The sequence below is a fragment of the Maylandia zebra genome, linkage group LG19 (assembly GCF_041146795.1).
Source record: "Maylandia zebra isolate NMK-2024a linkage group LG19, Mzebra_GT3a, whole genome shotgun sequence".
Taxonomy (NCBI): Eukaryota; Metazoa; Chordata; class Actinopteri; order Cichliformes; family Cichlidae; genus Maylandia; species Maylandia zebra.
This window is the reverse complement of record NC_135185.1, coordinates 23,495,854-23,519,942: the sequence shown is the minus strand read 5'-3', so window position 1 is coordinate 23,519,942 and position 24,089 is coordinate 23,495,854. Positions and strand designations below refer to the sequence as shown.

The window sequence follows — 24,089 nt, the reverse complement described above, 5'->3', positions numbered from 1 at the left end:
CCTCGCTGCAGAGCCCGAGCGCCGGCCTTCACTCCTCTTGTCCGTTCTGAGGTGTCGCTAAAGGATTAATGAGCCAAAAAGGCGCATAATTTCTCCTTTAAGGCACATTTCGGCTTTTTTTCGGCGTTACGCCTGGACTGCCTTACACCTTCCCTTTCATATTCACTTCATTCGAGGATACCTGTACCTCTACTGATGGTAAGCGCTCACCAAACGACACATTTAGACTACACACATCAAAGAGTCAACAGCGAAACTTAAAAAAAAAAACAACAACAACAGCAACAACATACAGACACACACATCTTTGAGCAAGAGAGGCTCTCGCTGAAGTGTTGTTACTTTAAGTTTGGGTCTCTCCTTTGTGCGCATTTAAGCGACTCCGCTGAGAGTTTAAACACCGTTCCGGGATAAATGCGCGAGAATAAATGGGCATAAAAAACACTCACAGCGCGCGGAACTCATTCAAAAACCGATATAAAAGTGCATTTTGGAACGAATGGCGCTGTGATCATGGCCAAACAAGTAACAGGTTATTGTGCCCGAGACTTGAGCCGATGACAAATCAAGATGAGGTCATGTCCAAACACAGCGTCAGATTTTGCTGTTCTGTTTTTTTATGTCTTTCATTGAAATCGCCAGCGTTGCGCACGTGTATGCATTTTATAATTCAGTTTAACACTGATTAAACATCTGTAACTGCTTCTTGTCATCCAAGTATGAAGGCTCGTATGAACGATGGAGGTTGACAGATCAGAGATGAGCGATAATGAAAATAAGTTGGGGGGTTTCTCGCAAAAGATGAAGTTCATTTCATTTTACCGCACGGGTTTTGAACAATAATTGACGCATAATTGCGCCAGGTGACCGAGCTGATGTCCAGTAATGACATAATGCTTGCGAAAACATGAAATGCTAATACATTACAGCTGCAGAGTCTTGCAGATGTGAGTCCGGTTTGTTGTCCACTCACGTGTTTTTCATCTGTTTGCAACAAGTCGTTGTAAAGATAAATCCTGTCATTTAATCCGGTAAAACTGCAGCAGGGAAAATTGCGGCCTGCGGACGCCCGGTCTCCTTGGCACTCAGTTTAGTTTGCAACTCAAATTCATCTCGTGAACTGCAGAGGAGCAGAATGGCCAAATAAATTAATTTTAGAATTACTTTTACACACACACACACACACACACACACACACACACACACACACACACACACACACACACACATATATATTATATATAAAGAAGTCACATGTCACTTCTGGTGATGGCTTTAATTTTTTTCGGTCATTTTCCTTGTCAGCCTCCGTCTGATTGTTCTGGGTTTTCCGTTATTAACGCACAATTAACAACACACTTTTTTTTTTAATTTAAAAGAAAAAACGTGCCATTGACATTTTCCCCTTTATTTTTCAATAAAAGGAAAAAAACCCGACAGGATACATCAAAAAATCCCACACACCTCATCTTTTCCCTCAGACTTTTTGCCTTTCGTTTATAATGCCAGAGAAACATCATTGTATGTTGTAATTTCGAGCTTGAGAAATTTAAAAAATATCCCAACCTGCACATAAAATATAGAATTTTCTTAGGCTGACTGGTTAAATATTATTATTTAGCTTTGTTAATTTGGTTACTACAAAGCAAAAAAAAAAAAAGACAAGAAAAAAAAAGAAAAAGTGTTTGACATTTGGGGTTGTGTGTGTGTGTGTGTGTTTTCTTTACCTATTGCTCATTCCAAGAACATGGCATTATTTTGGGACTACCATTCAAAGACATAAATGTCTTCTAATTATACAGGCAGCAACCGGAATTAAGCATAGACATTGCCACTGATCAATCAATAAGTAGAACCCTGTGACTAAAATGATAAAATCACTGTTCCACAGTGACCTGTTGCTCTCCTCCCTCTCTCCCTCCCTCATTCCCATCCTCCCTCCCACCATCACTGTCAAATTCCTCAGGAAACACATCTGAAGAGCCATGTGCATAGTCTGATCACATTATCTCTGGTCAGAGAGAGACAGAGAGAGAGAGAGAGAGAACGAATGAGAGAGGCCAAGGGGGATCAAGCAAAGCCAAGGGCAGTTTGACTGCTGCAGCCTAATTGCAGCCTGGTCTGCAACGGTTGCTGCAAAATGTATTTCTGTCACTTTGTGGAAAGCTTTTCTGTGTGTCCAGCTTTGTTTTATAATCTCATGTTGTTTTCGTTTGTTTGATTGAGAGGGCAATAAATGACTGCACGTTTATGATGAGTGCAGAGGTGTGGGTGGCGATTTTTTTGCTGCTGTTGTGGTTTTTTTAAGAATTTGGTGTAAAACTATTTCTTATCGCTCTTGGTGAAAACAGGCCAGTAAACACGAGCACACTGGCTTGAGAGACACAGAGCTGAGCGTTACTCCCTGTCTGCCTTACATCTTCTTTCATCATCATCACACCATTTTGAGTGTCTGTCTGTTTTAGCCTGCAGCTTTGTCAGTGGCTGGTTACAGTTACAAGATGTTCTGTATGGTCAGTGTTTTTGAGTGCTATGAATCCCTGTAATCATGGGAGAGGCCCTCTCTGTACAATGAACGTTTGTTGTCAGAGATGTACACACACACAGACTCTCTCACACACACACACATTTATCCCCTCACCCCATGGGTAATAGAGCTGATCATGTTCTGAATCCTCCTCACTCTTTTTGCTGCAGTTCTCACGAACATGCAAATGGTGGCACACACTTATGCGGACACGCACGTCAATGCATGCGCTGCGTTTTGCAGTCGTGCGCGCGCACACTGCATGTCACCCTCTCTTCTTGCACAGTGGATCTTGTGTCATGACCGAGAAAAGGAGGGTCAAACCGAGGTCAAAGTCTAATACCGTTAGGGAAATAGATCCTAGATTGCATGTATAGTGAGGCATGCAGGAGGCAAGTTAATCACATAGATATGAAGCCAGGCATGCTAGCAAGCTGAAAAACACAAACTGTATGTGACACACGCACACACACGCAGATAGAGTGTGAGCTAATATGCTTCCTCACTGTGCAGTAATTCTTGGTTGTGCTCCAGTGGAACAAGATCCAAATGATGACCGAAGCCTTGTGTCACTTTGGAGTGTTTGTTCCATGATGCTGTTGTTGTGGTCACTTAAAATTCAGTAACCTTGTTAGTGCGATTCAGCAGCACTTAACACTTCAAATGAGGTGTACAAACTGAATCATTTGATCCATGTTGTTCTTGTTAAACCTGCCTGTTAAAGCTCTGACTTTTCCCTTTTTGGAAAGTGGTTCTTTTTTGTGTGTGGAAGTGTTATATATATATTTTTAAATTAGTCTTCTAGAAGCACATTCTGCTCAGTATATCATGCGTACATCAGTGGTGAATGTACTACTGTATGTACAGTGTTATCAAAGTAGAGAAGTCCTGCCATCAGAGTCACAACCCATGCGAGCTCTAAAATGGAAGAGAAGCTCTTCTAAGAAGAATCTGTTTAGTTCCTTGTCTAAAATAGGTCAACTCAGTCGCTTGGAGGGGTAAAGGCTGAGTGGGTTTTCAGTTTTAGTAAACCAACAGCCCTCTTATCTTGAATAAAGAGTTTGCTAATTGTGATCAGACTTGTTTTGTGCTCTGTGGGTTCTGACGTTTTTCTGTTGAACCTGGCGCTAATCAGATTTTTAGCTTGTCATTAATGTAAAGTAGGAAGCTGCTTTTCAAATGGGTGTCTCTGAAATAGATGTAAGCATTGAATAAGTTGTATTTTCTTACCAAGGTGGGTGTCAAGCATTAGGTATCTGCTGTCTGTGTTGTAGCACATGCCTACTTACATTCCACTTACAGCAAATAGCTAGCTTACCCACCAGCCAAAATGATAAGCCTTAAAGAGACACTGGGTCTCTCTCTCACCAATAAACACACACATACACAAGCTCCTGTGCTACTCTTTGAAGAAATGCCATGTAACAACCTCAAGTGTTTGCAAGTGTCAGTTCACAATATCCCTGTGTTTTTTGCCTTCATCTTTCAGGAACAGGGTCACTTCAAAGTTCTCCTGCAGCCACCCAACGCCACCTGACATTTCCTAGAAGAACGGGTCCATTGCCTGCTCCCAACAAACATGGACTGTTTCCCCATGCTTTATTTTCTGTCGGTAAGTAAGTGGGCCATGCCATTTAAATTTGCGGCATGTGACACGCTGCTAAATCTTGCATCTCCCTTCTCTCTGTCTGCTGACTCACTCATTTATGTGGCGTCTATCCAGACTTGGACTGAAGGTCCCTAAGGGGTGTTGGGCGAGCCACGTGCCTGAGGAAGAGCTTTTTCTTATAAGTGTGTGGCACAATGTCCCAGGTTTGGGCCATGGTTTGTTTGAGCAGAATGTCTTAAGACCGAGACTTTTTATCAAGTTAAGAATTTGCTTAGACCCCAGGGCTGCCTCTTTTATTTGTCTAATTATAGTGGAGGAGACAAGGAGGAAGGGAGATAGTGGGGAGGAATGGCCCTGAGATTCCATTCAAAAAAAAAAAAAAAGATGGGTTCTTGAGCTAGCTGTTTACCTTTGGAGGATAAAGATAAACTCTAAATGGTCTATCTGATCGGAGACTACTTTACTGTAAACAAGGCAGACTGGACTATTGAAACTAATTAGTCTGCCTTTAGTGGGAACATTTATACAAGAGAAAATAATGGTGTTTTGGATGGAGGGTAAGACAAATCTTATAGCTGCCTTTATATCTGCTCTATTTAGCCCTTTTTTTAATCATTTATCTTCCTGTTCCATCTGCTGCTCTCACCAGAGACATCATGATTCCTGGTAATCGAATGCTGATGGTCATTTTAATATGCCAAGTCCTGCTGGGAGAGAGCAACCATGCTAGTCTGATACCTGAAGAAGGAAAAAAGAAAGTACCTGGCCTGCAGGGTCGTTCGGCCGCTCAAAGCCATGAACTGTTGCGGGACTTTGAGGCCACACTGCTGCATATGTTCGGCCTCAAAAGGCGGCCGCGGCCCAGTCGTTCAGCCACTGTGCCCCGCTACCTGCTGGACCTTTATCGGCTACAGTCGGGTGAGGCTGAGGAGGCCGGAGCGCACGACATTGCTTTTGAGTACCCAGAAAGGTCAGCCAGTCGGGCCAACACTGTGAGGGGCTTCCACCATGAAGGTAAGCAAACACATGAACTCCAGAAAAACAATTTTAAGGAGCACAAAACTGAAAGAAGGAATGTCATTAGTAGGAGGAGAGATGATAAATACAAGTGTCAGCACACAAACCATTACACCACTCTTACAGCAAGGTCGCTGTTGCCAAGCATTCCAATAGTTTTGGTGGTAATGCAGTGCGCTGGCATGGGTGAGGTTTGCTTAGTATTCGGGGTTTTAAAAAAAGCACATTTCCGACATCCCTTGAAACATGATTGTAAGAGTGCTCCACCCATCTCACCATAACCAAGGAATCTAAGGATGTGGTCACCAAACACTGTCTACAGAGGGGCAAAAAAAAAATCTGCTAGACAAGCTCTCAAGAGCCTAATTTGACAAAGCTCTGTGTGTTTGGTTAGCAGCTGAAGTAAAAGCATACCTCCATATTACTGACTTACACTTCTCACCCCACCCAGGAGAACACGGCTTTAAAAAGCCCGTTCTTGGACGGGAATTGTAGTGTGCTCCTCTCTCATGTCTCCAGTTTATATGGAGGGCTCTTTTAGAAGGACCTTCTTCAACGTACAATTATCTTTAATGCTACTCTGCAGACTTCTAAATAAAGCCCCTACTGCCAACAATGTGGGTGCTGAGAGCAGATGCTCGCAACTCTTTGGCGAGATGGAAAAATGGCCTCAAAAAGCTGGTGTGATAGACAGAGTGGAACATTAGAAGGGTTTCTGTTTATTGTGACTGGTCCGTTTTAGTATCAAATGCAGAGGTTTCTCTGGGCTTGGAGAAAGTCCAGTTTGAGTGATCTGTGAAACGTAAGCTTAGTTTGAAAAGATAATGTGTTTGGAAAAGAAAGAAAATGATGTATCACTGTTAGTCAGCAAGGAACTCAATTGTACCATGGATAACTGAGAAAACTGGGAATAATTTATGGATAGAGAGGGGAGTGAGGAAGGAGGGATGAGTCAGCCTTGCCAGACGTGTTGCTAAGGTAGCGCACGGCCACATGAACTCAAATGGTAGCGTAGCAAGGCTAGCAAGAAAAGGAAGCGCACCACCGCTAGTACAGGAACTTCTGCATATGATGCAATGTGAACACGCGCACATGTGTGCTTGTGCATCGGTTTCTACTCCTCTACAAGCATTTACCCTTCTTCTGATTTACTAAACTATGTTAATAATATGCTCTGAAGCCTTAAGAGTGGCAGTTCTCGCTTTCATGGCAGCGCCATTGTGTGATGGTATGACTCAGTTAAATGATCTGTCCAAAACATAGGGAGGCACTGCAGCCTGCAGCAGATGGATGATTATGTGAAGAGACATGTTTATAGGCAGGTTAAACTGTGTAACCTCTAACCTTGAATTCAGATGGCACGTTTATTGACTGGGTCTAATTGATGGCATCTCTTTGTTTTACATAAGTTACGAAGTGTGTTAGTGCCCACTTCAAATCTGATTTGGTTGAGGATTTGAATACGCACCGCGTCTTCTCGCAACACCTCCTTTCCCACCGGCTTCAGATAAATGAGATTCTCCTGTACTGTCTGACTCCTTAATGATTATTCATGATGAAAATGATAAATGTCTTAAGTGAATAAACTGCAGAGCTAATCAAAAACACAGCAGGTTTTAATAATGAGAACCACCTGGGTAAGATTAGGGCCTGGGTGTGAAATAACAGGGGTGGATTGAGCAGGAAAATAGTAGACACAACATTCCTTTCCCCAACAATGATGATCTTGCCAGAAATCTGCAGACTGTGCGTGGAATAGGGAGCCTCCACTGTGTTTATACTGTAGCTGTGGTACGTTAATCACCACCCTCCTTGTAATGCATGTTTCAGCAAAGTGCTCAGAGAAAGGCATTGAAAGAAGGGCAGGATAATCCTTAAAGATAGATAAGAAAACACGGACGATATACATTTATATTCTTGAATACCCTGGAGGCCTTTCAAAGTAAACATATTTCCAGTGTACAAAATTATATCTTTATACAAAGAAATGATTTTATATCTAATCATTTTTAAGAAAGCATACAATGCTTGCACAGTATACAAAAAAAAACTGAGTGCACCCCTGTTCAAAATCCTTTAAATGTGATGAGTCAAAATAATTCCAAAAAATCCTAAATAATACAGCTGAAGTACAATACACACCTGTGATCACTGATAAACCTAATACCCGAAACAAAAAATGAGTATACTTGTGATTTCCAATTAGGCTGCATGTATTTACTGTCTGTTTGAGCCTCTATATGAAAAAAGAATTGCCAGAAGAATTGAAAAAATATGATTGTGAGACTTCACAAACACACTTAAACGTTCGTAATTAGGGGCTATAAACCACCGCTACAGCCACAGTGCCCACCTCCTAAAATGACACCAGGGACAGAGAGCTGCTTGCACAATCTAGCATCAGACTTGTCCAGAGAAATGATGCATGCCAGTAAAAAACAAAAAAAGAACAAAACAACAACCTTGCTGGCTCTCCAGCACAGATCTGCAAGACTGAACTTGGTGCATATCGCAGTGATGATTTTGGGAGCATATTATTTGGTTAGATAAATCCAGGATAAACAATTTCTGGAGAAATTGCATTGTAATTGCTGAAAGTTGCTGCAGCCCTTCTGCACACGCATCCAGCAACAGGCTGGGATCAGAACAAACCGTTCAACCCTGTGGTTAGTGGACAATCTTACTTTACCGCCTGAGCCATGGCAGCCACAAAGATATTCACCAGAGTTCTTCATGTTTAACTTTCTCTGAGTTTGCTGCACAGAGTGCCATTAAAAGAAAAACACATAAGATGCTTAAGGCATACTAATATTGATCAGTCATTTAAACTGCAGTCGGCATAAACCTGAAAAAGCAAAGACAAAAAACTACAATGCACTGCTATCCTGCAGGTCTCACTCTCCATCCTAAGTGCGTTCCCAACAGATAAGCACAGCACTTTCCGCTGAGTAATATTTAACTGACACGTCAAACCCTTTTGTTAAACGTGAAAGCCTTTTCTAACCCATTCATCTCCGACATACTACCACTGTTATCACTGCTGTCTTCATACAACGTTACCTTACCTGAGCAGGTTAGAAAGATGTGACTCGCCAAACTCTGCTATCACATCCTTTGACTCTCAGGGATTCCTCGTAGGTTTAGTAGTGACACTAAACAACAAAGATCCACCAAACAAAATCACCAAAAACATTGAAAGACTGATGTGGTGGGAACCAAACTCGGAAATCTTTGCACCCTAAAGTGACACTTTGATGCCACATGCGCTTTTCAAAGAGCTGTCAAGGTGCCTCACTCTTTAACTTTACAACTTCGCATTTTGTTGAAGAACCTGCATTTGTCTGAAGAAAAATCGCATTCTGTCTGCTCATTGTGGTTACTTTGCAGAAAGATGCTGGAAAAGTGCTGCCTACCCTAGCTTCAAAACCTAGTAACATTCATTTCATCCTGTCACTGGCAACTGGCAACTGGCAATAACAGGATTATGCTAGAACTCACTGATACTGATATAAATATTACAGAAAAAGTATAAAATGTAAATCTTGGTAGTCAAACATGTAGTGACTTTTGATAACATATAAAAGTAAACATTCTGCTGTTTAACTGAGGAAATGAGTGTAAACTTGTGCAATTTTGAATCAGGATATTGCACATATTTTGTACCCTTGCTATTTTTGCCCTTGCTCAGGATGTATAAGTCTATTTTACATAGTCTCAAAATTATTGAGTTTCTTAGTTAAGCTTGCAGTAAATATTTTTTTTTGCTGTATTTCAGAGCACATGGAGCAGCTACATGAGCTGGATGACAGAGGACCCATGCCCATTCGTTTTATGTTTAACCTCAGCAGCATCCCAGAGGACGAGCTTCTGTCTTCCGCAGAACTGAGGCTCTACCGTCATCAGATTGATGAGGCCATTGCTGATGCCATCTCAGACGACCAGGCACTTCACCGAATAAACGTGTACGAGGTGCTCAAAGCCCCCCGACCCGGGCAGCTTATCACACAGCTACTGGATACGCGGCTCGTGCGCCACAACGCGTCGCGCTGGGAGAGCTTTGACGTCAGCCCCGCCGTGCTGCGCTGGGCTCGTGAACGACTTCCCAATTACGGGCTGGCTGTGGAGGTTCTGCACCTCAACCAGACTCCACGCCACCAGGGCCGACACGTTCGCATTAGCCGCTCGCTGCACCAAGAGCCCGGTGAAGACTGGGAGCAGCTACGCCCCCTCCTGGTAACCTTTGGTCACGACGGAAAGGGTCATCCGCTGACTCGCCGGACCAAGCGCAGCCCGAGACAGCGGGGCCGTAAACGCAACCGCAACTGCCGGCGCCATGCGCTGTACGTGGACTTCAGCGATGTAGGCTGGAATGACTGGATAGTGGCGCCTCCTGGTTACCAGGCCTATTACTGCCACGGGGAATGCCCCTTTCCTCTGGCAGATCATCTGAATTCAACCAACCACGCCATTGTTCAGACACTGGTGAACTCTGTGAACAACAATATTCCCAAGGCCTGCTGTGTGCCAACAGAGCTCAGCGCGATCTCCATGCTCTACCTAGATGAACATGACAAGGTGGTCCTTAAAAACTACCAGGAAATGGTAGTGGAGGGCTGCGGCTGCCGCTAACGCACAGACGTACTAAAGTGTGGGCTTGGACTGCGGCACTGAAAAAAGCAACACGGGCGCTAACAAATCGGAAGGTCTTTACTCCCAAAAATGTTCACTTGGACCCTTATTTATAACTTTTATGAGATGTATGTTTGTCTCACTTTTTTTCTTTGACTATATCATATATTTTGACAAAATATATATTTATATCTACATATTAAAAATAAATAAATAAAAATAAATCCTTATTTTAAACATAAAAAAGCTGTACAACTTTTCATAATGTACATTAGATTGTATAAGGTTTTTTTTGTTTGTTTGTTTTGTTTTGTTGAAAAATAGTAAAAACTCTAAAAAGTAAAGTTTATTTACTGGTAATATTTATTGCTTTCATATTATATATAGAAAAAAATAAACAAAAATATCAATTGCTTCCAGTAACACATTCAGTAATATCAAATGATGCATCCTTTGTGTATTTGCATAAATTAGAGCACTGAGTGAATTTGTTACAATGGTGAATTGTATTGGCTTTAATTAAGACGTTCAACATCAATCTGATTATTTTGAAAAGGCCCTCAAAACAAAATCATAAAGGTAAAAACGTCATTGTAAAGTATATGTAATAGAAACAAAAAGGAGTTAATAAAAACTACAATCTGACCTTAAATCTCCCATTACTTTTGTAATTTGGATTTAAACATGAGGCTGAAATTTCTCCCCGTGGCACGTTAATTGCGGTGTAATCACTTTTTACTAAAACAAAAGAGACGAGCACAGAAATCTCTCTGTTTTGTCTTTGCCAAATAAAAGAATGTTTGGCTTGTTATCTGGTATCTCGCCAGCTTTCAATGGATTGCAGCTCATCAAAGGAAGAGCAAAAACCAGCAGAAAAACTGCTTCTGCATCTTTTTAAAACAACATAGGAAGTTTTTTGTTGTTGTTTTGTTTTCTGAGAAGCAGTATGCCATTTAACAGGACATAGGAGATTAGGGTTAGGGCCTTATTGTTCTCAAATTTCACTTTAATGTCAATTAGGCTAACATGTGGTGGTTGGATACTTGCTAATCCAATTGCAGTCGAGATGGGTTGTTCAGACCAACTGCGTGAGAGTGATTCTATTGTTCCTGACATCCCCACATTGGGGGCATGATTGTGGCTGATGCGTCCTGCCCTCATACAAGGCGGCTGAGTCCTCAGAAGAATCAAAGGTTAGACACTCTGTCTCCTGCCTTTGTCTTCAGCGGCTCATGCCGGCAGAGCAAAGACGCCTGTCTCCAACCTGTGCCCCATCACACAAAAGGCTTCTACATCACTTATTTACAAGCTGACAGCTGTCCCAAATTATGTGATAATGTTTAGGGAGAGCGTCTCCTTTGAACTGTTGGGGGGACGTTGGCTGTGCATTGTTGCCTAGACAGCGTCCTGTACATATTCGTCTCCGGCAAACCACTGCGCATTGTTTAAATGCCTAAAGAACAGTATAATTACATTTAAAGAGTTTTAATTTGATGGGTGTTTTTTTCTGAAATAACCTTTAAAAGCAACTTAAGCCACTAAACGATTGACAGAAAACACAAAAAAACAAAAGATGAATCAACTAAATTAGGTATGACGTTAATTCAGTTTTATTTAATGATAAAAGACAAGTTTGTTAGTTTTTACTACTGGAGCACGTGCAAGCCCTGAGGCACTCCAATTGCTGCTGGATGTCTCTTTGATGCTTGCATATCTGCCTCAAAAAGGGGTGACTCCTAAAGGAGTGGAGGACGTTGAAGAATTTAATTTTGAAGTGTCTGCAGGAGGACGGGAGGTATGTATGTGTGCGTGTTCATGTGTGTGTGTGTGACTTGGCAAAGAAGGGGGCTGGGGTTGTTTTTAGCAGCTTGACAGTACAATTACAACATTTCAACTGATCTCCCCCCTAAAGTTGAGATAACATCTGCTAGTTACGGTAATCACCTTGCCTGTTCATTATCTCCCTACCCTACACAAAGAGCATGCGTGTCTATTAAAAAGCCCAGAGCGAGTTGCATTTATGTAAGCTCGACAAACTTAGTGAGGCTAGCATTTTGGTTAACGTCAAGCAGGCCCTTAAAATGTGTATTTGGTGGAGGTGACTCAACCTTTACAGAACCTTCAGCAGCATCAAGTCCAAGAAGCTTCACTGAGTGCAGTCAGCCACATAGCAGTGAGGACTTCATGAGTGTGTGTTAGCATGAATGGAGGTGAAGGGTGTGGGGGTCAATTAAAGAACAAGTCCTTAAAAACAGATTGAGGCTTTTGTCATTCCTATGTGACGTACCCCGCCGCTTCCTGTAAGTACTCATTCTCACGCAATTACAGGTGAGTCATTATGCAGGAGGTCTATTGACACTGCGTGACTAATTGACTGGGTGAAGTCTTCAAAAAGCTTTTTATTTGGACATTCCACCGTAAAGTGAGCCGTGTGTTTACAGACAGCCAGCCCTCCCGCAGGAACAAAGGAAGATGATCCTTGCTTACATTGCCTTGCTATAGTGGGAGCACTCCATACCCCTATCTCTAAACCCCCCCCCCCCCCCCCCCCCCCCCCCAGTTACAAGATTTTAGAGACTTCAGTGTGTTTGACTGCATCTTTTAGACAAGTCATGTGACTCTGCTTTTAACAATCACCTCCCTTTGAGAGGACTAGGAAAGGACATAAAATTACTAGAACATTAACTTCTGTCCATTGGTGGAGAAACAAAAAGCTAGAAGTATTTTACAGTTTATATTTGTCTTGAGTCCCCATGCTGGCTGGGAAATTGATGCTAAATAACATGTCATGTCAAAAAAAGTCAGAACTACCCCACAGAGTTCTAACGCAGAATCTAGTCTGGCCTGTTTGACTTGCAGTCTCATACAATGATACATCTATACTACCTTTCTTTTTATCAAATGTTTCAGTGCCACAGTATTCTATTTTACTGTTATTTCACTTATATATTTATTATTTCACCGCTAACAGTCGAGTAGGCCTAGTTTACTGTGGCCATACTGATTTATAGTAGGTAACTGCAGCAGTAGTAAATGCTATATTTAGGCTGAGCCTTCATTAAGGTGAACAATATCAATTGTGTGTGACACCAAAATAGCTGTGATACAGGTAGTGCTCAAAAATTCAATATTCACTGTCAAATTACATAAAACATGCATTTAAAGAGCTACAAATACTCTACAAAACCGATTAAAATTTACTGTTTCAGATTCAATAAAAAATCTTCCATTCACACTAAAGCTATAAGCAAGTGTGGCAGAAATGTAACCACCGTGAAGAAAATACGATAGAAAAACCCCAAAAGATTTATTCTCTTCGCACCACAGCTAAGATCAATTTGCACTACACTGGCTCATGTTGCAGAATAAACTAAGAAACAAAGATTTCTAGAAGTCCGTTTAGCTCCGTTTATCCTTCATTTTGTACAGCCAACCATAGCTAATACTGTTATCGCTGGCATCCTTTATCTTTTTCCAGTTAAGAGACTTTCTAAAATGATCCAAATCAAGCATGAAAGTAGTTACTTGATTGGTAGTAAACTTGTCTAACAAAAAAATAAATAAAAGATACCTAAAATATCTGTTGTCTGTTAAGGTCAATTAAAACTACAATAACACAAAATAGATGAGAGAGAAAGGAGGTTTAATCTTTTGACTGTTGGATAGATTGTTAATCTATCCATTCACTACAGAGCCATGCATAATGGTTGCGATGCATAGTTGGCAAGTTTTGTAAGTTCAAAAGAGAACTTTTCAGAGCAAAACATTTCTGAGATTAGCTGGATAAACACTGTTGCTTCTGCATATCTTTGAAAATTCGTGCTGATTTAGCATTTTTCAAATATCACGTAAAAGCCTCGAACACCACAAAGACTTGCTCACCTCTGCTTTATTGAGGTATTGGCAGATGTTTGAACAGCGGAGATCTCCAAACAGCATCTAAAACCACAACTATCTGCAGGGTGAGCCAGACTACTAACACTAGGGACACAATATACAGTTATAAAATTATTTTTATGAAAAGTACTGCACAAAAAGGCTTTGTATATAAATGCTCTATAAAATGAAATTTTGGACTGGAAATATTAAATGAGTCCACATATTAAGGGACTCATTTACTGTGTGTGCTTATTCTGTTGTCCTGAATCAAGAGGGGCTATCATGGTGACAGCTCATGTCAGTGCTGCTCGAGGTCAGGGCCTCTTGTTACACCCTCTCACTCATACTTCCACACACGTGCATGGAAATGCACACATATTCTTTATACTCTCTTCAGGATATATCATTTTTACACAAAAGGGCACACAAACACACATTCAGGTTTGAAACTTTAGACCCTTCCCGCTGTCCATCTGTAGGGGTTATCTGTGTGACACCTCCTCTCACCCTGTCTGTGACTCATCTCCACTCATCACGCACACCTCTGTGCTGGCACATGGCAGCTGGGACACTCCATGGTGCATTAAAGGGGATAAGGCTGTCATCGGTGGAACAGTTTGACCTCGGGTCACTGGCACAAACGCATGCATGCACAGACGCATGATGAGTACGCTGGAGGTACTAACAGGTAACAGCAGAGGGATATTTTACTTGTTAGGGATCAGACTCAGGTGAGTAAGAACATTTAGGATAAAGAAAGGACATCTTTTGCTATGAAAAGATGTAAAGTAAATACATACATGTAAGCATACCTTCTTTTGAAGATTTGGCAACTCCAAAATTCAAGTGATCACTCCATTGAGGCTGTTAATGCCCTTGGTGTCTGTCAGTTGTTATGAGCAGAAAGAAAACAATGGAGCCTTCTCAAAGAAAGCTTAATACTATCTGCTGACTGTGTGATTAGAAAGAGAGTTGGATTTTTGCATCTTGACAACTGTTGCCAAACAAAGCACACAGGAATTGTGGGCCGGGGGGGGGGGCATGGAGCGTGGGTTCTCTGAGTTACACACTGACCCCTCAGCAGTCGTTTCTCTCACCAGCCTCTCGGCCTGGGAAGGGCCCACAGTGGAAATTTCCATTTGTCGAAGAAACAACACGCAGGTTTAAAATTTGGTGTCAAGTGCCAGTGTCGCTGTGCGGACGGAATGCTTCTTTTGTGGGCGAGTCTCTGGTGTAATTTCGGGCAGGGCAGGGTGTCCCGGCAGTAGGTCTTTCTTCCTGTGGCCCTGTGCAGTTTCATTAGATACGGCTAATGAAAAGATGGCTGGCCCCGCAGCCTGGCCCCCTGACACTCTTCTGGCCTGTATTTAGAGCTCCTGCCTTGCATCTCCAACTGAACAGGTGTGCTGGCTGGCCCTGCAGCGCTACACCAATGCTCCAAAAACACGTTTCATCCTCATCTGCTTGAGGCTTTGGAAAGTTATTTTCACAAGCTCATTTCACAACATTATTTTAATTTAAAGCAACTTGTTCAGGATTTTATTCCCTTTTTCCAAAAATAGAAGAAAGAGGCCTCCCTTTATTTTCTGTTAGAGCAAAGATACTTACTTCCTCTTCACAGCGCTAAGAGGGCCAAACCAAGAGTATAAAATAAAAATGTATTTTTGTTATTTGAAATCTGTTATCCATTTGTATTTTCTTTCCTGTTTTGCTTCTTAACAGCCCCTCTTCCACTGAGACATCTCTCAGGTCCTGTGTCAGATTGAAATGCTATTTTATGCCATTCAAACATTATTTTTGGCATTTTTCATAGATTCATTCAAATTACAATATAGGTGTATCTTCATAGATTCAGTGCCTGAGTGGATTTTAGGACTTTCATTCAGATATTGCCTTAAAACAACTTTGTTCTCTTGTGCATCATATTACATTACGTGTTAGCTCTATATTCCTAAGTATATAAGGCAGTAAATTAAAGACCGTGAGTTAAACAGAAGCATAGTTCATGTATGGATCTCCACCACTCTGAAAGCTTTGGCAAGCTCAGAAATTTGTTTAAAGCCGCCTGTAATTAGATAAAGCTGTTTATGCACAACTGCTCCATCTCATTCTCTCATTCCCTTCTCTATGAAACACCAAATTGGCTTTCACCACGACAATAGTTGATATACAGTATGGCGTCATCTGATGACTTCTCATTGTTTTGCTCAGGTTAGTTACAGAAGCCTTATTTTGGCCGCAGGCAATGTCTCCCTTTCAGGTTAATATATATCTGAAAAGAGAACCGGTGTTTGAGTGAGGCACGGCTGGAGTTCGATCTCAGTGTTTATTTGCTAACAGACTCCCTCTGTGTTCATACGCTGACCCTTTTGTGTGGCACTCTGGGAGGCAGGTGGATTGTGCCTCGGGCTTGCGGGCTACAGTTTGAAAGCAACAACGTGAAACTGGAGATGTAACATGACCCTGAGGCAATTAGGCCCACAATGAGGACGTTTTTTTCGCATTCGCTCCTTTTGTGTTGCTAAATAGTATTTAAGAGGAAATAAAATGAGGAACCTTGGGTGCTTTGGCAGTGAGACTGAGGAAAATGTACAACCAGGTGGTAAATCAGCAACAGTTTTTGTTCCTGAGCAATGGCTGCTTGTTGTACACAAGCGAGGAAAATCAATAGAGCTCACCTTTGAAGCTGCCCTACCTTGTTGTCCGGCGCTTTTTTGAAGCGTGCACATAAGCTGTTCAGAAACTGACTTTGGTGTTGAGAAAGGTGCAATGAGGGAGAGAAGCAAGAGACCCTGCAGCTCCTTCCCTCCGCCCTCTCTCCCTCCTCCCTTTTAGTTGCTATATACCCTTCCTTGAATGGAGTGTGTCTACCGGATCTGCCCAGGATGAAATGTCATATCTTAGACTGATCCTTATCTCTTAATCGCTTCCTTTGTCTCCCATGATTCCTCCGACCCTCCCTAACTTGGCTCCTCGGACTCTGGCCTTTGATGTGTCAGCCACAGTTAGGGACGCTGGGGGTGGGATATTTGTGGTGTGTGCATGCATGTGTGTTTTAAAGTGGCGGTCTGGTTCTGCTCTGAGCTAACAAAAGCCCCAGAGGTTATCAAGATTCTGTGGTGAAGGAGACCACTAGAGATGGCTGCTGTTGTGCTGCGCTGGTGCTCCTGCAGCTAAATGCAAAAAGATGGCGTGTGTGCTAGCCTGCGTACATATGGATGTTCAGAATATTTGCGTGTGCTGTAGGGCAAGAGTAATGTGTAACAGTGATGTGTGTGAGTATGTCTGGGTGCACATGTGCGTCTGTATGACTCCACACAGGGTGAAATGCTAATATGATGACACATGAGCCTCAAAACTTTCTCCAGGTCTACAAGCAGATGTTTGTGCTGTATGGGTCACAGACAGTCAAATGTGAAACAAATGTTGGTAACACCACAGCCCGAGTGAATAAAGAATAATAAAATAAATAAATAAAAACACACACACACTACGTTGATAGAGTCAGTACCAAAACCCTTTTACTATATGCTAGGTTTAACAGTTTAGTCTGGGAAAGTTGTGATGTTTCTATCATAGATTATTTACATCTTGGAACTAAAATGAGCACAAGTGGTATATCTCTAAGCAGTTATTTGAACCATTTTTAGCACTAACAGCGGTCTGTTGGTATGCGTGTCTGCCACTCTGGACTGAACTGAATGGTGGTCATGGTCCTCAGATGACAAATCCTAATTTTCATCTTGAGCCACCAGCACTTTTTTGGGTTTTTTTTTTTTTTTTGCTGTTTTTTCGTGAGAGCAGCAACAAATGCTGCCCCAACTGTGCTGATTTACAGGTGCTTAGCATTAATTTTACAGACGTTAGCGTGCTTATAAACCCATACATTTTATATCTTAGCATGCTATCATACCGATATTTTGTTTTAACTCAAAGCTCTGCAGTCTACAGCCTCAGCTGCTGGGTGATGCTTGGCACACTTTTTCATGCTGCAGTAATGGAGGTGTGGGCCTGGTCTAACCTCTGAATTGTTTTCCCACTTTATATTTACTTGTTACCTTGTAATCTAGACACCTATGTGACAAAATAGATCTCTTGTTCAGTGCTTCTAGATGAAAACGTTTTCATTCAGTGAACTGAACACGTTTTCATATTAAGTTTTTATCTAAAGAATTACATTCGAAAAAAGCTCAAATGATCATTTTAGAGTTAATTTTGCTTGATTTCTGTTCATAAGTAGAATTTTAGGTTTAAGGCGTCTGAGGAGAGTTATGGACTTTTATTTTCTTGTCACTGTTATGTTCAAACTGATTCTAACCCAGTTGGTGGAGACATTATTAGAAAGAAAATCCTATTGGTGTGACGTATATGACGTAAAGACGAAAAAACATATAATTTATTAATTATTTAATGCAATATTTTAGGAAGTTAAAGAGCAGCATACAAGGTTGTGGCCCGATACTACAGAAGAGAAGCAAGCGTACACAGAGTAACATTTTTAAGTGGGGGATCATTTCAAAGATAATTTCAAATACAACATTTCTAACAGCTCATCAATTATTAGCAAACAAATTAACTGTTTCTGTGCAGTTTGTCATACAATGTGCCTGCTAGCTAAAGATGCAGTTGCTGTATTTACCACAAGGAGAAAATAAAGGGTAATGTGTGATACATTCACCCTCAGAGATGGAGAAAGGCATAAGAAAGAGTGCACAGGATCCTAAATAATATTTTATTGTTATAATACAATAATAAAACACAAGGTTCAGTTAGCTTTGCACAAAACTAACTTGCAAAATACAATGGAAGTGAAGTTGAACAAAATATAATAGATGTAGAAAAAGCAAAGCTCCAAAAGCTTCTTTTCAGTGTGTCTCAGTGTGTCTCAGTGCAATTCTTTGCATATTTTGGTTTCTGTATCTTCCACAGTTGTTCCATCAGATTATTGTCTCCCCTAAATCACTTCTGTTGTGTTCTGTTTATTAGTTTTTGGTTCTTTACTACTTCCGTTGTGTTTTTGTGTGTTTTACCAGCATTTTCCTATTTGCTGGTGCTACCTTAGGTTGCAGTCCATTTAACCTCTCAGGGGTGTTGTAGAAAGGAGGAGGAAAAGGAAAACACTGATAAACTGAACAAAGTAAGGCCTGTAATAAAAGACGTATGCAACAGCTCAGTCATTTGACAAAAGAAACAACTTTTAACGTCAAATATCTGAAGCACTCTCAGTGCTTTTTTATCCTTTTTAATCTTTTTTCTTCATTTAGGGTTTTATACTAAGATCATACACATTTTCTGTTATTTCACTGTCCTCAACAACGTTCCTTTGTGCTTTTAATGTAAAAATGCTTTGGAATGAAACAGAAAACATCAGGCAAAGAGAGACTTCATATGGGGGATTGCATCAGGGTTATCAAATAATTTTCATTGTATTGGAACATGTGAGAAAAAGAGACCGAGACAGAGAGAGGACAGCTTCTTCGAATAGGCTTGTATCATCGAACACATCTTCAAATATGTAGGCACGTCTTTGAACATTTGATTGTGTATGGGTGGAAAATGTATGTGTGTATCCTATCATAGCTCATTGTTGTCTGGTGGGCTCATTTTGCCCATCCGACATCCGGAGCTTCATTCTTTGGTCCTAAAGGAATCTTGGGTTGAAGCCAGGGGTGATGGGGGCATATTGTCTGCACCCTCTGGTGGCAGGATGCAACAGCACAACCTGCCCTTTGTGTGCGCATCGCTCTGAAAGGGTGTTTGTTCGTCTGCGTGTTAATCTGGAGACAGCAGAAGAACTTGCTTCCTCAGATGAAAGTACAATACTCTGTGTTTGTGTGGGGAGGCCACCCAGCATAAGTTACATATCCTGACAAAGATAGGAGACCTGGCTTACAATTAGAGGTTTTTGCTTCAGCCCAAAACATGATTCATTTTAGTGAAAGAGCACGGCCTTCACTGGGTCCAGAGCCACCTGGAGAGTTCAATAGGGTCAGGGAGAAAATGTCATCACATTATTTAACAACTTATAATATATTGTAGCTTAATCATGGATGGATTTCTACAAAACGACCAACAATATATGAATGTTTGCACATCCATACAAGTATAAAGAGAACATAAGCCACCATTTCTAAGCTCCCTTCATTGCAAGTGACCGCCGCAAGGCTGTTTGTTGATCTTGGCATTAATGTACACAACTGTATATTTTTAAGCATGGATTTTGGGGCATGTGTAAGTGAGATCATGAACATATGGTCTAAGCAGTAAAAGCGTGCAGGCGTGAGCCCTGAGGGACACCATGGCTTTGTAAGTGAACACTGATCATATGCTTCAGATATTAATCCCCTGACATTTGTGGAAAAATCGTGCTCACTAAGTTCTTAAACCTACGACGAGCTAGTGAGAGACAAACAAGGGTATCCAACATGCATTTGGATTATTATGAGTTTTTCTTGGGAAAGTAGAAAGGGTTCAGGTTTTATGTGAATGACCAGTACTTCTTTCCTGCTCGAAGAATTATTATTCTTTCAAACTAGTGACACTGTGCTACTCAAACATATGTTTATATTAAAGAGACAAAACCCATTAACATCCTTACAAATGATGGACAAACTTGATAAGCTTAAGGTGAAGTCTCCACATCTTATGACAGCAAACCTCAACAAGAAAATATTGAAGCTTGTTGGTTTCCATGACAAAAAGAAATGTCATGTGATAAAATTGATTTTCATTTGTCCAGCAGTGATTTGCAAAAGTTTGAAGAGGTTCCTACAATAATGTGCCACCAAGTCTCAACCTCCAGTGCTGAGAAATGAAGTCAGAAACCCAAAAACTACAGTTCCTGGCTCCAAATATGAGTCAGTCCCATAGAATCCCACATTAAAATGCCCAACCTTACAACAGAAATAAACATGTTTACGGCCTTGTATAAAATGGTTTTGTTCTCAAGCTAATATATCTCCTCATAACAGCTATAAACTTATTTCAGTTGCTCCCTTATTCACAAGAGTTCACCACAGGACAGGATCTGCATTGCTGCAGGTTTTTATATCACATCCTGCCTGATGGCCTGATGCAACTTTTTAGGTTTCCTTTCAGTTTTGACTTAGGGATCGCTCAAATGTCGGGCGACTATGTTAACCACTAGATTATATGGATTAAGGGAGGAAAGTGGTGTTGTGGAAAGATATTTCCACTAAATTGGCCAATAAAGTAGCTTGATGTATTTAGGTATGCAATATGTGTAGTTTAGGTAAAGGGTGCATCTAGTACACACAATGAGCTGGCACACACACACACAAAATTATGTACAGCAGAGCACAACAGGTAGCACAACACAAGTTTTGGGCAAGCGGTCACCGCAACAAGTGCCACGTCCTATGAGTTATGAGTGCACTTGTTGCCAAATGCAGGGATCTGATTGGTTAAACCTTTTTATTTGCATGCTAAAATCAGAAAAATCAAACTTGACCCAAAATGCAAATTTGTTCAATGAAATTATGTGATTGATGTGACTAGCTGGATCAAAAAATATAGTTTAAAAAATTCAAAAAAATATACATAATTTTTTAGACAGTCAAAGGAAGGAGATGGAAAAGACACGCTGCGATGGACCACAGGTCAGACTCAAATCTGTGCCACTGCTCTGCAGCAATGCAGCATGCGGTCACAACTGGTAGCAGACATCAAGTCATGTTTAAGCTGATGACGCTGATTAGACTCACTCACTGAATTTTACACTTTTATAGCAGCTTTATAGTGTCTAGGGGTTGGAAAACAGCCATACAGCTCGTGAGACATCTGCTTATATTTTGTTGAATTCAGCTGACTAAATCCACAAAGAGCTGTGAATACTGGAGTAGCTTCATATGTCCTGTGATCACAGCCTACAGAAAGAAAAATGCACTGGAGCTCACAAAACAAGTTATTATATGACTTATTTCTAAGTAATTCTTTTCCCTGTGGTGCACTGCTACACCCAATCTTTGGTTTCCCCCACCTGCCAGATCCCACTTTAACCCCTGTCTAAGATGAATGTTATGAAACTGAACATTTGCCCTTTGAAGTCTTCACAAAATTACCTTTCTTGCAGGATTTTGTTTCCCCAGGATTGACTGACTGTGAAGACGTGGAAAAGAGGAAAACACTGAAAACATACAATTAAACATTTGAGCCAGTAATAAAAAGGCAGAGGAACAGTCACACCAAACAAACAGACATGTTGCCTTGGTAATGAGCAAAGCCCCTGCTGAGGTGGTGCACGTGTGCTATCAAAATGAGTTATATCTAAAAAGTAAAAGATCGCTACAGGAAAGAGTTGTAATGGCTGACAGACGTGGAATGAGAGAGAGAAACAAAATTTTTCTTGTGGTTCTGAGGTCCTGCAAAAATCTGAGGGAAGGTAGAGAAGAATACCGTACTAATTAAGTCCAGGCTATCACAGCGGATGGTCTGTTCTATTGGACACAGCCAGGGGATTTACAAAATACTTCCAGTTATTTGTCCTTTACGTTTGGGAAAGGATGTACATACTTACTCACGTCACCTGGTATTCACATGTGCTCCTGGCACATGCTAACCTTATGCTACCTGCGATCCAACATCTAATAACAGATGAAACAACTCAGAGATGAACGATCGATGTTTTTGAAATGGTATAAAGAATTTGCTCTTAAAGAGAAAAGCACAAATTATGGGAGTCAATACAGTGATATGGTAAGACGACACATAACTTAAAGCTATTTAGCAACATGTCACTATGATGTGTGTGTGTGTGGCTGCATTTCTTTTTCTGTGGGAGTTTGTGTGAGGCTCCCGGCCATAGCTGTGCCCGGAAAGGCTTGGAGCACAACCAGTCATTAGGAAGTCAGGCTGTCTGGTGTGCATTATAGCTTGGGTACAGTAACTCTTACAAGCAGAGGATGCTCTCAAATCAGGATGATGAGAACAAGAAAGAGGTTGAAGAGAAAAAAATATCATATCTGTGTCAGATATCTGTGATTTAGAGAACTTTACAGGTATTTTTCAGCACACTTATCGAAAACAGTTACTGGGAAAAAGTGTGAAATTAAAAACAAACAAAAAACCCAACAAATCTGGGACAAAACACCGATAGACACATTTTAACACCGGAGAATAAGGAATGCACAGAGCACAAAACAACAGTGTTGTTCAGGTAGTGATGGAAAACACTCGCATAAGCTTTGATGGAAGGGTAAGTGTGTGGCTATATGATGCAATGCTGCTTATAGACCAACAGCGGGATAAAGCCCCAGCTGAATCAGTGCTGCAATGCAAACCACAACGGAAGTTTTGACTGCAGCTCTCAACAATTTGACGTGTTTTGGTCCTCCGTGTCAAATAAGTGTTTACATTACCTCTGTTTAGGTTTGGACATAACATCAAATGGACATGATTTAGCCCAGAACGTAGAAACTCCAACTGAGAGAAAAGGAAAAAGATGTGCAGTGTAGCATACAGGCAAAAGACTTTGGGATGAACAAAAAGAAAAGAGAGAGTGTTCAGTGGACAGGGGGAAAAAATATGAATGGTATTTGGTGAGTACCTCCAAATGAGTTCTAACAGAAAGCCTTATGTAACACTGGAACAGCTGGTTCCTGTGCTTTGTTGTTCACCTTTTAGACTTTAATACAGCACTCCATAAGACGAGCAGCAAACATCTGCACAGATCTAGACTGGATTATCTTTTAGCAGTGCATTCTTTCTTCAAGGTTGTGGATAGATACGCACAGTGCATGATCATGATCAAGTCAGCAGCCTTTGGTGTGTTTGCCGTAAGTGAAATAGCCGATTGGTGGAACTTTCTAGATCATACAAGCCTCATTTACCCAGTAATGCACACATTCATGCAAGGATTTAGTATCTTGACTAAGAACGCTTCAACATGCAGGTTGTAGTAGCCAGAGATTGAACCACTAGTGTTTGGGTTGGTAGACGACCTACTTTACCTCCTGAGCCACAACTTTCTTGAAGTGATGCATATCTATGAGATAATTAATGAACAAATAAATTGCTGTAAGTAGTCTGTGCAACAGGTTTCACACCTAACTTGTCAGATATGGATGCTTGTTAATGTTGGCATCTCAGTGACTCTAGAGTAAACGTAGGACAGCAACCTCTGAGAAGAAATTGGGGGTCGGCCAGTGATTGCATTGAATTTTTTGTCATTCTTTGACTGATTACATGTTAGAATGAGGTTCTTTTCATAAAATGCTTTGTTAGTTTTATTCAAGATGTAACGGGACTTAAACCGTCCAAAAAGGTCAACTTTTGTTCCATCAGTCCACAGAATATTTTCACAAAAGTCTTGGGGATCATCTAGATTTTTTGGGGGGGGGGGGGGGGGGGGGGGGGATGTGAAACGAGCCTCGTGTTCTGGTTTTGGTCAGTAGTGGTTTCCTCCTTGAA

General features: G+C 41.2%; 1 protein-coding gene across 1 annotated transcript; it reads left to right on the top strand.

Moving 5' to 3' along the window:
• Nucleotides 1-58: 58 nt before the first annotated feature.
• bmp4 (bone morphogenetic protein 4) lies at nucleotides 59-10,427 on the top strand. The gene is made up of 4 exons (XM_004540344.3): nucleotides 59-198; nucleotides 4,017-4,139; nucleotides 4,786-5,150; nucleotides 8,929-10,427. The coding sequence occupies exons 3-4, from the start codon at nucleotides 4,793-4,795 to the stop codon at nucleotides 9,780-9,782; spliced, it is 1,212 nt and encodes a 403-aa protein (XP_004540401.1). The 5' UTR covers nucleotides 59-198; nucleotides 4,017-4,139; nucleotides 4,786-4,792; the 3' UTR covers nucleotides 9,783-10,427.
• Nucleotides 10,428-24,089: the final 13,662 nt, after the last annotated feature.